A 14887-nucleotide genomic window follows, 5' to 3' on the forward strand; every position below is an offset into this window, starting at 1 on the left:
TGTATAGCTGTTTAATACACATGTATCTGGTACTCACAAAGGTAAAAAGAGGGCTGTTACCAGTGTTTGTGATTTGTCATGTGGGTGCTGGGAACTGAACCCAGGTTCCGTACATGAGTAGCAGGTGCTCTTAACCACTGAGCCATCTCTGCAGCCCCCTTGTGTCTTTTTAAAGAAATGTCTATATAGGCCATTTATTTGTCCATTTTAAAACTGGATTCTTTGCTATTAAGTTGTTTGAACTCTAAATAAATAGAATTAAGGAGATGAGAGATCCTGACAATGAAAATGTGAAATGCTAATGAAAACCATTCAGGATGACACAAGGAGAGGAAATATACTGTATGCTCATGGAATAGAAGATGTCTTAGTTAATTTTCTGTTGCTGTGAGGAGACACTATGACCAGAGCAACTTATCAAAGAGAGCGTTCAATTGAAGGTTTGCTTACAGTTCCAAGAGTGAGTCCATGACCATCATGGCAGGAAGCAGGGCACTGGAGTAGTCGTTAAGAGCTTATATCTCATCCACAGGCAGGAGGCAGAGAGAGAGAAGGTTAGATGGGAAAAAAGAACAAGAGAGAGAGTGGGTCTAGCCTGGGCTTCCTCAAAAACAGTTCCAACAACCGTGAGCCAAGGATTCAAACATATGAGCCTAAAGGGGCCATGATCATTCAGACCACCACAGAAGTATTATTATTTAAGTGTCCATAGTACCCAAGGCAATTTACAGATTCAATGCAATCCTTACCAGTAATATTATTCATAGAAACTGAAAAAAATCCTAAAATCTACATGAAACTATAGAAGGCCCAGAGTAGCCAAAGCAACTGAGTAAAAAGAACAAAACTTAAAGCATATTAATACCTGATTTTAAGACAGTCTACGAAGTGTCTGGTATCAGCATGAGAAAAGGCAAAGGGACAAGTAGAACATTAAAATAAGGAACACAGAAAACCACGTGATTTCTGCCAAAGATGCCAAGAGAACACATTGAAGAAGGGACCATTGTATCAGTTACTGGTGCTAGACCCCCATCTCTCAAGCTGTACATAATTCCAAAACTATAGAAAGTCTAAGTAGGGAAAACACTTGAAGACACTGGTTTGTATAAGGATGCTTTGGGATAAGGCCCAAAAGTACTGGCAACAGAAGTAAAAACAAGTAGGATTATACCAAAGAAAGAACCTTCTGTGTAATGAAAGAAACAGTCAATAGCATGAAGAAAATATTTAGGAACCCACACACACATTCACACAGTAGTGGGGAAGACTTAAATAAAAAATACTGTTTTGTTATCAGTTGTATGTAGTATTCCTGGAAGATTACGTTTCCCATTCGAGAATTTTATTGAGATCTGTCCATTTTAATACACGAGGAACTTCATCCACTCATTTTAAGTGCTATATTTATTTCATCACAAAAAATATACTGCAGCTATTTTCCTCATTCCCTGCCAATAGCCATTTGGGTATTTTTCTATGTTTTGCTTTAAAAGCATACTTTTTGTTTGTTTGTTTGTTTGTTTATACATCTGATGGACTTTGTTAACTAAGGAGTCTACTTTTGCAGCGCTGGGGTCCAAACCCAGGGTCTTGCAGGTGCTAAACTAGTTGTTACTTCCCTCTGTCAGCTAACAAATCTCATCAGAGAGAAAATTCCCTTAGGGGATGTTTATTAATACGTTGATTTTAAGCTGTAATTTGGGGAGAATGGATATCTTTTGAATTTCACGTTTTTCACTTTCAACTCTAAGTAATGGTATTTTTTATAGTTAATGTATAAAAACAGATTTCATTATGACATTTTAATACATATGGCTCCTTACTCTTATTCACACACTCTCTACTCCCCCTCTTCTCTTTACCTCTTCTTTCTGGTAGACTGTAGAGGGAAAGTATGTGTTGCAGTTGGGAGAAGTAATAAGTAGAGGAAATACTATAACATGCAGAAAGAAAAAGAAAACTCATAAAAAGCTGTTCAAGCAAAATAAAGGCCGAAACAAAACCAATAGTGAAACACAAAAGTAAGACTTTAAAGAAATAAAACAAAATAAAGCATATTGTGTCAGGGGTGGCTAAGAATACTTGCTATTCTTCCAGAAGACCCAGGTTCATTTTGTAGCACCCACATGGCAGTTCACAACCGTCCATAACTCCAGTTCCAAGGGATCTGACCTCCATGGACCCAGGCACACACACAGTGTGCATAAATTCATACATGCAGATAAACATGATACATATGTATTAAAATATCATCAGCAAATCCATCTTCCTCCTGGGATGAATGTGATTTTTTTCCCTAAATCCTAAACTGTGGTTTGTAGCTGACTCTCAGGTGTGTGTGAGGAGAAAGAGATTTTATATCTCAAAACAGGTTAGACCAGATTGTCTTCCCAGGAGGCTGCCACGGTTAGTACCACTGCTAGCTATATGCCCGCTCTCTGGTTTGCTGTGGGATCACATTTTCTATGTGTGGTTTTCAGTGTTCTAGGCTCTGGGAAGTGGGGACACACACATTTATCTTTCCTGATGGGTGCTCTCCCACCAGAATGCCAACTGATTTTCTGCCCACGACCCACAGTTCTACCTGAGTATTTTTGCCTCTGAGTCTGAGTCAGCTTCAGTTCAGTCCTGGGTTCTTTGTAATTGTCAGGGTCACTGCTTGCTACCTTGGTGGAGGAGGTGGGATCCCTGGGGCTTAGGGATTTAATAGTTCTGAATTTTCTGTTCTTCAGCCAGTGGGCTCTCTTCAAGGGATGGTTCCATTCATTGTCTCCAGGCTCAGCCAGTGGCAAACCACATAGCTGCCTCACAAAGCAAATCTGCCCTAAGGTTTTCTGCTTGTTTAGGTCTTGTTGCTGCAGTTCAGTTCTATAACCTCCATTCATGTCTTTTCTATTTGTGGCCCAGGGCAAGACTTCCCACCTCTTTCCCTGTTATTCTGCCCAAGCCTATCATTTCTTTTGTAAATCTAACTTTAAATGTTTTTATATTTTCTTACTCTCTGTTGATGACTGTGGCCTTCTCTTGACACCTTCTACTCTTCAGTCGTAGATCAGGATACAGAAGAGTGTTGTCTCTATACCTCCATCTTCAATTCTTTGGGATTAGGTTTTGATTTGGCAACACATTTCTCTCATTCACCTAGTCCTGCCAGCTAATGTCCTTCGTGGATGTCTTGGCATATCTTCTGTTTCATTGCTATTGTGAATAGTGTCTCCTTATTTCTATCATTGTTTATGTTGATCACAAAAGAAACAAAAATTTTGTATGTTAATTTGTACCTAGAAATCTTGATGAATTCCCTAATCAATTCTTACAAGCACAGATTTCTTGTTTCCTGTATAAACTATTCTAATATCTGTATATAGGATTTTGTACATTTCTTTTTAATATTTGTATTTTAGTCTGTTTTTATTGCTGTTACACTATTATTATTGTTTTTACTGAGGTCTCAAGTACAATTATTTTTCTGTACTTTGAGGACAGTGAAATTCAAGATGTTAGACGAACACACTGACTAGTTCTGAGATTTACTATAAAGACTTTTGCTGACTGCTTCTAAAGAATACTTTCAAGACTAGGATAGCGGTTCCATGGCACTGGCTCATCGGTGAGCTTGGGGAATAGTTGGTTGGTTTGGGTATTTTGTTTTTTGGGGGGGTTTTCTCAGTTCATGGGGCGACACAACACTTTCTTCCTGTTGTTTGGTGTTCTAGTTAGGGTTATAATTGCTATGATGAGATACCAGACCCAAAGCAAGTAGGGGAGGAAAGGCTTTATTTCCCTTAGACTCCCATATTACTGTTCATCACTGAAAGAAGAAACTCAAACAAGGTAGACTCCTGGAGGCAGGAGCTGATGCAGAGACCACAAAGGGATGCTGCTTATGTCTTGTTCTCCATGGTGTGTTCAGCCTGCTCTCTTATAGAACCTAGGACCGCCAGGCCAGGGATGGCACCACCCACAGTAGGCTGCCTCCTCGCCCCCACCATCACTAACTAAGAAAATGTCCTGCACCTTCTGGAGGCATTTTCTCAATGGAGGTCCCCACCTTTCAGATAACTCTAGCCTGTTATCCCAGTTAGCTCTTTCTGCTTCCTACTTGAGGATAAGCATGTAAGGTCTCAGCTGCTGCTCCAGCATCATGCTTACCTGTCTGCCTGTCTGTCTGCTGCCTGCCTGCCTGCTGCTATGCTCCCCCCATGGTGGTCATGGACTCTAACCCTCTGCAATCATGAGCCCCAAATTAAACACTTTCTTTTTTATAAGTTGCCTTGGTCATAGAGTTCTGTCATGACAACAGAAAAGTAAGTAAGACAAAAGTTGGTACTAAGCAGTGAGCTATTGCTGTGACAGGCCTGACCATGCTGCTGTTTTAAAAAAAATATGGAAGACTATGGGACATTGGATTAGGAAAGCTGTTGAATAATATAAGCAGGGCTGAATGAAGCATCCTAATAGGATCTTGGAGGGCAGTAGTGCTGAGATCAATGTGGATTATAGAAGTTTCAGAAGGGAACAATATTACTGACAGAGTTACAAACCATTCTTGCGGTACTTTGGCAAAGACTGGATGCTTTCTGCCCTTATTCTAAAACTCTGCCTGAGGCTAAATTGAAACATTTGAACTAATTTTATTGGCAGAGGAGATTTCAAAACAGCCTGATGTTAACCCTGTTGCATAGTTATTACTGATCATTTTATATGGGGCTACAATGAAAAATAATAAGGAGGACAAAAAGAAATACAAAATGTACGGTTTGAGGAGAAAAAAAGCACCAAGAAATTTAGCATCCATACTGAAAGAGATAAGGAGAGGCCTGACGTGAAATGTAATAAAGGGAGTGTTGCCCTCAGGGCAAGACCCCACCCAGCTAATTCTGCAATTTGTAGTAAGGAAATGTCTAAGGAATTTTCTGCTACTTTTAAAAACCTGAAACCAGGAAAATGTTATGAAAATATAATTCAAGAGGGTAAGAGGCTCCGACTCAAATGGCTGAACTTGGCAGCGTTGGCCAGATAGTTCTGGCTTTAGAGTCCTGAAGGATACAGGAGTAAAGGAGTTGTGGAATCTTCCTCTGCAGTTAAGAAAAGCCTCTGAGGCCAGGTGTGTGACAGGGGAATCCCTGCATGGAATCCCAGAGAAGCCAAGCCATACATGAAGTTATGAAAATGAAGCCTGGATTGTGTTGGAGACCCCAAGGTGTTGGAGATGCCAGAATCACAGGAGATACCTGTCAAATACAGGTTCAGTGGAAACAGTGTTTCCAGAAGAGTGGAGCCAAACCAAGAGAGAAAGGCAGGTGATGTAGTCAGCTACCCTGGAAGGGAAGAGCCAGTTAAGCCCATTGATAGCAGATACAGACAGGATTTGGAGTTACCCTGCTGGGTATCTGTCTTGCCTTGGTCCAGTATTGTCTCGCTATATTCCCATTCCTCCCTTTTGGAATGGTAATGTATATTCTGTGCCATTGTATATCAAAAGTATGTAATTTGGTTTTGATTTTACAAGGAGTTACAATTAGTTGCCTTGAGTCTCAGAAGAGACTTTTGATTTGGGACTATGAAAGACGATGGGGACTTTTAGAGTCAGACTAAAGTCATTTCACATTATGATATGACCACAAGCTTTTGACAGTCAAGCAGTAGAATGTAGTGGTTTGAATGAGAATGCCCTCCATAAGAGCATGTGTTTGAATAGTTGGTCTCCATTTGGTGGAACTGTTTGGGAAGGATTGAGAGGTATGGCCTCATTGGAGGAGATATGTCACTGGCAGGGGGTTAAGGTTTCAAAAGCCCAATTAGTTCCCTCTGCTTCCTACTTGCAGAAAGGGATTAAGCTCTCATGCTCCACCACCATGCCTGCTTGCCTGCTGCCTGTCATCCTCTCCCCCATCAAGGGTCATGGACTCCAACCCTTTGCAACCATATTCCCCAAATTAAACACCTGCTTTTATGTTGCCTTGGTCATGGCATTTTGTCACAACAACAGAAAAGTAAGAAAGACAGAATCTAATAGCAAGTCACTTTTATAGATCTAAATTGGCTTGATTCTGTTGTTGAAAAGCATACTGGACAAAAAGAAGTTCAGAATGTTCTACCCTCACATGTACAGGATATATATATATATATAATAAAATGATACATAGAAAATGGAAATGAGGAGACTGAAGAGATGGCTCAGTAGTTCAGAGCACTGGCTGCTCCTCCAGAGGACCGGGTTCAACTCCTAGCACCCACATGGCAGTTCACAGCTTTCTGTAACTCCAGTTCCAGAGGGTCTGATACACACATGCAGACATACATGCAGGCAAAAACCAATGTACATAAAATTACAAATGGAAATGAAGTATACAGACTGCTCAGTTGGGTAAAATTTATATTTGCCTTATTTGATTCTTGTTTTAAGCAGTTGGCTGTCTGGTTTGCAGAAGATGGGTGGATGTGGTTGTCTGAGATTCAGCAGCCATCTGAATCTTGACATCTTGTTATAAAGATCAAAGTTTGTTATACATCAAGTTAGGTTAAGGTTCACTATGTACATAGACACCATCAGCCCAGTTTAAGTGTATGTTTAGGTCAAACTATATTCGATTGAACAGAATTTACCCTGAGATAGACCTCCCTCTCTACTAATTCTCTCTTCAACCATATCTAATCTAATATTAACATTATAGTGACCTTTTAAGCCAATAATTATGTTTATTATTGAAAACACTATTTTTTCAAAGTTATTTATTCCAATGTTTATGATGTGGCGGTTTCAGTGGTAGCCATGTGCAGGAAAGTGAGATCAGACTATTCTAGTAGGGAGTATTTTAGCACTGACATTGTTTAGAATAGATGGCTCCTGGCAATAGTGAAACCATTGCTTTGTAATATTTAATATTCATTTTAAAATTTCCACAAGTGTCATCAAATCCTTATCTGTTTCTAATGCTGACTGTTCCCACTGTGTTTATGCCATTGAGCTTACTTTTTAATTTGTTTGTTTGTTTGTTTGAGACAGGGTTTTTCTGTAGCTTTGGAGCCTGTGCTGGAACTGCATTGAGCTTACTTACATAGTCAATACTAAATTTTTGTTGCTGTAACCAAATACCTTACAAGAAGAAACTAACAGGGTTGGGGAGGGGTGCTTATTTTGCTTCCCAGAGAGAGAGAGATTACCATCTATCATGGTGGAGAGGGTTGTAGAGTTCATGACAATAGGATCACAATACTGTGACTCTTAACTATTGAAAATATTGAAAATCTCAAGACATGTACCCATGACCTACTTTATCCAGTGAGAGTCCAACTCCTACTAAAGTTATACACACCTCCAAAAGTTCAAAAGCAGGGGATGACATTCTGTTCAAACACATGAGCCTGTGAAGGATATTTTACCATCAAACTGTGACATTCCACCTCTTGTCCCCTTTGACTCAGGTGTGTAACTGTTGTCTTTTAATTACTCTCAGGCTGTCCAGGGCACAGGCCTGGCCTTCATCGTCTACACTGAGGCTATTAAAAACATGGAAGTGTCCCAGCTGTGGTCAGTGCTCTACTTCTTCATGCTGCTGATGCTGGGTATGGGAAGCATGCTTGGAAACACAGCGGCCATCCTCACCCCTCTGACGGACAGCAAGGTCATCTCTAGCTACCTGCCCAAGGAGGCCATTTCAGGTCAGGACACCAGGCAGTGGAGAAGGGTGGGGAAATGCAAGACAACTAGTGGAGGGGCTTCCTCAGGAGCCATGTGCTTCTAAGGCAACTCCAGAAGGGCTGTAGGAGTCTAGCTGAGCTCCAGCTACAGTATGATACTCATTTCTGGGAGCTGGACTAAGAACTCACTACAGCCTCTTTTGGGTAGGCTGATCTAGGAGTGTGTGCATGTGTTATGTGGACTGCAGAGACCCAATTTCAGAAAAGATACCAAGTGTTAGAGGCTCTGAGGAAGGGGAGGAGAGCACAACTCTCCCACCTGCACTCAAAGGCCTGCAGGCTTTGAAAGCCCACATCTGTTTTTGTTTTAATGTGCATGAACTGTTCCCACAGCAGAAGGAGCTCCTTCCACACATGCTCCAGGCAGTAAACACCCAATCAGATCACCCTGCCCTGACTTCTAATGCTACTAGTTTTTATCTCTGTTCCTGAAAGTCATTGGAAAGGACAATCTGGGCCTGCTGTTGACACTTAAAACCTGTCAGTGATCTGTACAACTGTTAGCAGCAGTTGTCAGCCCCTGATCCCATCTGATACATCATTGTAAGAGCACACACCACTTTGTACATTGTTTGAACCTTTGGGTTGTTGGTGAAGCAATCAGCCTTTCCCATTATGGATACTCACTTTTAACTTTACCAACACTCAGCCAGGATCATGAGAACCCTGTATCCAGCCACCTCTGCCTCTGATGGTTCTGTGTCCAGGAGAGATGAAAAAGTGCCACATCTGATCACGCATTCTGGCCATCAAGTGGAAAGTGCTCTCTTCCACTTTCCTCCAAGTCGCCAAGCACTTGGCATCTTTTCTAAAATTGGGTCTCTGTAGTCCACATTACATGTGCATACAGTTCCTAAACCAGTACTTAATCCTTCCTCCTGAGGTGAGCCTCTCTGGGCATTCAGTGGTTGACGTTATACGGTGTGGCAGTGGAAAGGGCAGGACTAATATAAACTCAAACACATCATGGAAAGCCCTAGGGATTTGGAAGAAAATTTGGAGAGATTGGTGGGCTAAAGGTCAGAGCTCAAATATTGACTCTGCCATATTGTGGTATTTAGGCAGTTACTTGGCATCACTAAGCCTTGGCATCCTGGTATAAAAGAGATTCCTGGCTACTACCTTGGAGGCTTAATCTGGTCTGATACATAACCAGAGCCTGGCATGTGATACCAAAGTAAATTATAGTTTCTTACCAAGCCAATTCTTATCTGGGCCCCCATACCCTTGGTCCACTTCCCATAGTCTCTGGGGCTAAATTGTTGAACTCTTCAACATCTCCAGACGCTAAACCATGACGTCACCCAAAGAACAACACTTTGACCTTTTTTTTTTCCTGCTGTGAAATCCCCTGCAGAGTATCTCCTATAGCTCATGTGGGTGAACCCAGCCTCCAATGTACATCTAGGGACCTGTGGCTCTGGTTGACATTAAATGTGGGGTGAAAGGCAGTGAGACTCAGAGAGATGAGCAGTGATCTTGCGTTCCAGGTCTGGTGTGCCTCATCAACTGTGCCATTGGTATGGTGTTCACCATGGAGTCCGGGAACTACTGGTTTGACATATTCAATGACTATGCAGCCACCCTGTCCCTGCTGCTCATTGTGCTGGTGGAGACCATAGCTGTGTGCTACATATATGGGCTGAAGAGGTAAGGAGACCGCAGACCCTGCCTTCTTCATGGGGCAGAGACGCTGCAGGGCCATGCTCATAAGAAAATCATCTTTCCTCAGTGGGCATGCCCATTTTAGATTCGAGAATTGTCAGCCACCCTAGCCCTGTGGACTGAGAGGACTGGCATTTCCCTCCCTGATGTACCCTGCTCTCTTCTTCTTTGAGAAGTAGCCTCTGGTCCACACCTGAGGACCTCTGAGAAGCTCACACCAGGGAAATGTCCCATGACCATTCTTTAATGGTCATCCTCCCTCAGGGAGCCTCAACCCCTTTCCCTTCAACTCAACACCTCACCAAGGAAAGGTCCAGATGGGTCCGGGGACATGTTCACATATCATTAATAACATCTTCCTAAGAGACGAGGGTATGTGAACTGGACCCCCTCCCGCCAGAGCATGAATAAGCCTATGTTCTCTCCTTGTGGTCCAAACAGATTTGAAAATGACCTTCAGACCATGGCCGGCCGCTCCCTCAACTGGTACTGGAAGGCCATGTGGGCATTTGTGAGTCCACTACTCATCATCGGCCTCTTTATCTTCTACCTGAGTGACTATATCATTACAGGAACGCTACAGTACCAAGCCTGGGATGCCACTCAGGTACCTGACATTCCTGCAGGGCTGGGGAATAGGGCAGAACCCATGGTCACTTCAGAACACAGGGAACCATTGTTGTGGTGTGGGGAGGTCACAGGAACTTCATCGAGATGTTTCGCAGATGCTCAGATAGTACAGCAGAACGGGGCTGTGAGTGGTTAGCCATGATTCATGGAGAGAGTAAGAGTCGCCCACAGCATTCCAGGGGATCGTCCCCTAAAAATACTAGTTCCTCTGGCATGCCACACTAGACATATTTATACGGAGCATTTCTACGACCACAGGTAGTTCTAATCTGTGCTAAAGGTTACATTACATGTAGGGCCTCAGACTAAGGCACTAGAAAGAGTGTTTCCATGACATTCTTCTTGGAGAACTTCCCACATGTACATTTGAAAAAGTCAGAATTATCTTTCTTTAGGAAATATAGAGAAAATGGGCACGGTTTCTCTGAAGGCTTGCTGTGAATTGCAGGGTAGTCGAGCAGCCCAGTCCTCTTCTCTGCTCAGCATCTCCCCCTTCATAGAAGAGTTGGGTGAACACTTCTCTTGGACACACCAGGAGGGAGCCTTCCCCTGATGCTCAGTCTCTTCTCTTCTCTTCTCCCAGGGGCAGCTGGTGACCAAGGACTACCCCCCATACGCACTAGCTGTCATCGGTTTGCTGGTGGCCTCATCTACCATGTGCATCCCCCTGGTGGCCCTGGGGACTTTCATCAGGAATCACCTCAAGAAGGGAGGCTCGGCCCCAGTGGCCTAAGAATGGACCTCCCAGAGACCGAAGTCAGCCACTCTCTGTTTCACAGTGACTGCCTGCTGGTGGGAACTCCTTGGCTGGAGTGGTGGTCTAGGGCCTCCTGCTTCTGTAAAGAGGACTGGGGAGCTTAGAGAGAGAAGACTGCCTAGGGGAGGGGACCACATCCCTTAGGAGGGGCCCTCCATCCTTTGCCATCTGAAGGTCATACCTTGTAGCCTCCTTGTCATCAGGGGCTAAGGCCAGTACTGAAGACCATTGTTTCCTTGATTCTAGAAAGTCCTAGAATTTAAGGTAAACTGTCATGAGAAACTTGACTGTAACTCGTAGAAGCCAAACATGCACTTCAGTTTTTGGGTTTTTTTTTTTCTTAAAAGAAAAGAAAATGCTAGAGGACAACGGCTTCCCGACCAGTGTCTGGGGTTTGAAGTAACTAAGGTGACATTAATAATTAATTAATTAATTAGTTCTAATGAATTCTTTTGTTAAGTCACAACAAGTATGTAATTTCCGTGTTCCCTGATTACTCTCTGAATACTACCAGGATTTAGTGGCCACTAAGAGAGAGTTTTTCTGGGGTTCCAAAGGAAGTCACCTTTCTAGAATCTAAGGTTCATCACAGTAGTCCAGGACTAACCTCTCTACAACTCTAGACTGTAAGGAATCTGACCAGGGCTTCAGTGTCAGATACACACCCATAGGGATACAAGCAATTGTAACTTCTCTACCAGCGTCACTCACAATCACCTTCATTCACCTCTACATAATAATGTTTTCTAAAATGTATATAAATCACACAGAGCAGCGTGTAGCTGAAAACACTCCATATTTATGGCTGTTATTCAACCATCATGTGAATTTGTCTTTTTTTCTTTTTTTAATCATAATAAAATAAATCAAGGTTATCTAGACTGAGAGTTCTTCTTGTTGCAATGATCTTTGCTCTCCTGGGCTTATCGAGTTGAAGGATTTCCTTGGGTCTATCTGTGCAGGTACCTTTGAAGATACTTAGACATCACTTGAAACATCAACCAGAGATGGCTCTTATTTCTCATTCTTTTTCTCAACGTCAAAAGTAGGCAATAGAAAGGTCTTGTGGAGGAGCCTAAAGAGAAAATTTTCTAGCTAATTTTCTTGCTCTATTTGCAGAAGACCAAAGTTTGGCTCTCAGGATTCACATTGAGAAGCCTACCGCCTGATGTAATTTCTGTTCCAGGGAACCCAACATCCTTTTCTGTCTTTGTTTTCACCAGCCTGAACATGTCCAGACATACACAAAATACATCCACATTAATTAAAATTATATGTATACACATATATATGTAAATGAAGATGTCTTTCCAACAGTGAATCTTTTAATATTGGACTGTAGCTTACAAAAAAAGCTTTCACTATCCTATCTGCATCTTATCAACACTCCAATTTTTTCTTTATACCTGGTTTCTAAACGATCACTGCCCTTAAAATGTAAGCAGCAGCATTTATTTACTTAAGTGTTTACTCCTGCTTTCTCATCAGATGGTTTTAGGCCTGAAGAGTGGGTGCATTCCACAATACAGCAGGGTCTATCCCTGGATTCTTAAGCATCTGTGCCCTCCTCTCAACCCTCAGGCATAGTCACTCTCTTCTGCACTTGTCGTGCCTCCCTAGGGTCAGTCATAGTCAAAGTCTCAATATCATGTACCCTCAAAGGTGAAAAGAGTAAGGTTGACCTATGTCATTATTCTATTACTTTTTCAGAATGTCCAATATCTCTGCCATTCCAAACACCTGGGAGCATTAAAAATTTCCAGTGTCCATGCTGCCAGATCCAAGAGGCAGCTATCAGAAAATCTTGGGAGTGAGACCCAGGCTCTCAGGAGAATCCAATGTGCAATCAAATCTGTGAGCCAGGGCAAAGCCTATTTAAGAAGGGAGGAAAGTATATGATGTGTTTGGAAATACTTGTGTGCAGCGCACAACGCCTGTCTGCGCTCTGTGTGCTACCATAGAGCTTTGAGCAAGGGGCTAGAGGTTGAAACATACAGAGACACACAGACAGGGAGACAGAGACATGGACCTCTAGTCCCTGGTAAGAAGCCCTTTATTCAATAGCGCCATGGAGGCTTATATACCCAACGGTCAAGTGAGCCAACAGGTGAAAACCTTAGCCTCTGATCCTTAAGGCCAAGGCAACACGTGCTCGTGAAGCAGAGCTGGTAAACAACTTTGACACAGCCTTTAGTAACTCAATTCTGAAGGAAAGTAAAGACCTCTAGCAAAGAAGAGCAGATGGAGGCCAGGACTCCAAATGGTCCCAACACTTATGCTCAGAACAACTTGTAAAAATTTAAATACATTACTGAGCATTTCTTGTTATAGGGGAAGTCACATCTGTGGAACAGTTTTGTTTATGGAAATCAGACAGGAGAAGCAATGCTGTCATAAAATACAGATGCTCCTCTAACTGTAAGGGCAGTAGGACCTGAGAATGGAGCCTAAAGATGAGGTGGACTAAACTCTAATACAATAGCCAACTTCATTCGAAACATCAGACAATTCATACGTTAAGGGTTAAGAAAGGTCACATGAGTAAATCTCTCAGGAGTTCAAGCTGTGTATTATAAACATGAGGACAAGTTGCATGAGGCAAAAACATGTTTTTCTATAAAGGCCCATAAACAAATAACAATAGCCAGTGGGAATGAATAATCTGATAAGCATGCACCTATCCAATACACCTGGGAGGTGCACGGAAGCATAATCTAAGAACAACTCCAGGGGTTGAAGAAACTGAGGTCACAAGACTCTTCTTTTCTTGGAGTTTCCTCACAAGCACTCAGAATTCTTTAAAAAAAAAAAAAGAATATTTCTTCTTTTTTATTTATTTTTATTTTATGTGTTTGCCATGGGTGTCAGATCCCCCGGAACTGGAAGTACGGACAGCTGTGAGCTGCCATGTGGGTGCTGACAATTGAACCCAGGTCCTCTGGAAGAGCAATCAGTGCTTTTAACCACCAAACCATCTCTCCAGCCCCAGCACTCAAAATTCTTACACGACTCCATCTTGGACTGTGTTCTGACACTCCTCCCCACCCACATTGTGATTACATCCTGCTGACCTCACTGTAAACTGAAGAGCACCCTACATTGAAAATGCATTTGTTACACCTACCCTCCTGACCATCACAGTGAGAGCAACAGTTCACTGTCATGTCCCAGAGGCCATGTGAGTATCCTGCTTCAGACTGCTTGCCCACAAAATGTTGGAACCCAAACTAAAACAAAATTCATTTTGCTTTCACACCACTGTAGAGTCAGAAGATCCTAAGCTGAACAGGTGAGCCAGGGAACTCTCTACAGTATATATACAGTTTCCCCATGGTGACATAACTTTACTTTGCTTTCTGTAGATATCCTGTAGGTGATGTGGGAGTCCCCTCTGTGTGCTGTGATTACCATTAATGAATAAAGAAACTGTCTTGGCCTGTTAATAGGGCAGAACTTAGGTAGGCAGAGAAAACTGGACTGAATGCTGAGAGGAAGAAGGCAGAGTCGGAGAGTGTCATGGAGCCGCCGCCGCTGGAGACAGACAAGCTGAAACTTTGCTAGTAGGCTACGACCTTGTGGTGATACACAAATTAATAGAAATGGGTTAAATTGATATGTAAGAGTTAGCCAATAAGAATGCAAGCTGGCACAGCCCCTTTGGGTGTCAGTGTGGCGATTTCTCAGAAAATTAGGAAACAACCTTCCTCAAGACCCAGCAATACCACTTTGGGTATATATCCAAAGGATGCTCAATCATGTCTCAAGGACATGTGCTCAACTATGTTCACAGCAGCATTGTTTGTCATAGCCAGAACCTGGAAACAACCTAAATGACCTTCCACTGAAGAATCGATAAGGAAAATGTGGTACATTTACACAATGGAGTACTACACAACAGAAAAAAATATGACAAAGAATTTTGCAGGAAAATGGATGGAGCTAGAAAACATCATTTTGAGTGAGGTAACCCAGACACAGAAAGACAATTATCACATGTACTCACTCATAGTGGTTTTTAAACATAAAGCAAAGAAAATCAGCCTAGAAATCACAACCCCAAAGAACTTAGACAACAATGAGGACACTAAGAGAAACTTACATAGATCTAATGTACATGGGAAGTAGAAA

General features: G+C 42.4%; 1 protein-coding gene across 6 annotated transcripts in view; it reads left to right on the forward strand.

The window, feature by feature from the left end:
• The window catches only part of Slc6a20 (solute carrier family 6 member 20), an 82493-nt gene that overhangs the window by 22508 nt on the left and 45098 nt on the right, over nt 1-14887 (forward strand). For 5 of the 6 annotated variants that reach the window (XM_050141432.1, XM_050141430.1, XM_050141431.1 and 2 more), the window contains 4 exons: nt 7464-7668; nt 9198-9357; nt 9814-9979; nt 10586-11571. The exons of the other annotated variant lie outside the window; for it this stretch is intronic. In XM_050141432.1, the coding sequence (XP_049997389.1) occupies nt 7464-7668; nt 9198-9357; nt 9814-9979; nt 10586-10735 (681 nt within the window). In that variant the 3' untranslated portion in view covers nt 10736-11571. Of the gene's footprint in view, nt 1-7463; nt 7669-9197; nt 9358-9813; nt 9980-10585; nt 11572-14887 lie in introns of those variants that run through there. 6 annotated transcript variants of the gene reach the window in all.

The sequence above is a fragment of the Alexandromys fortis genome, unplaced genomic scaffold, assembly GCF_014885135.2.
Source record: "Alexandromys fortis isolate MF-2015 unplaced genomic scaffold, M_Fortis_MF-2015_v1.1 scaffold_44, whole genome shotgun sequence".
In the NCBI taxonomy this organism is placed as follows: Eukaryota; Metazoa; Chordata; class Mammalia; order Rodentia; family Cricetidae; genus Alexandromys; species Alexandromys fortis.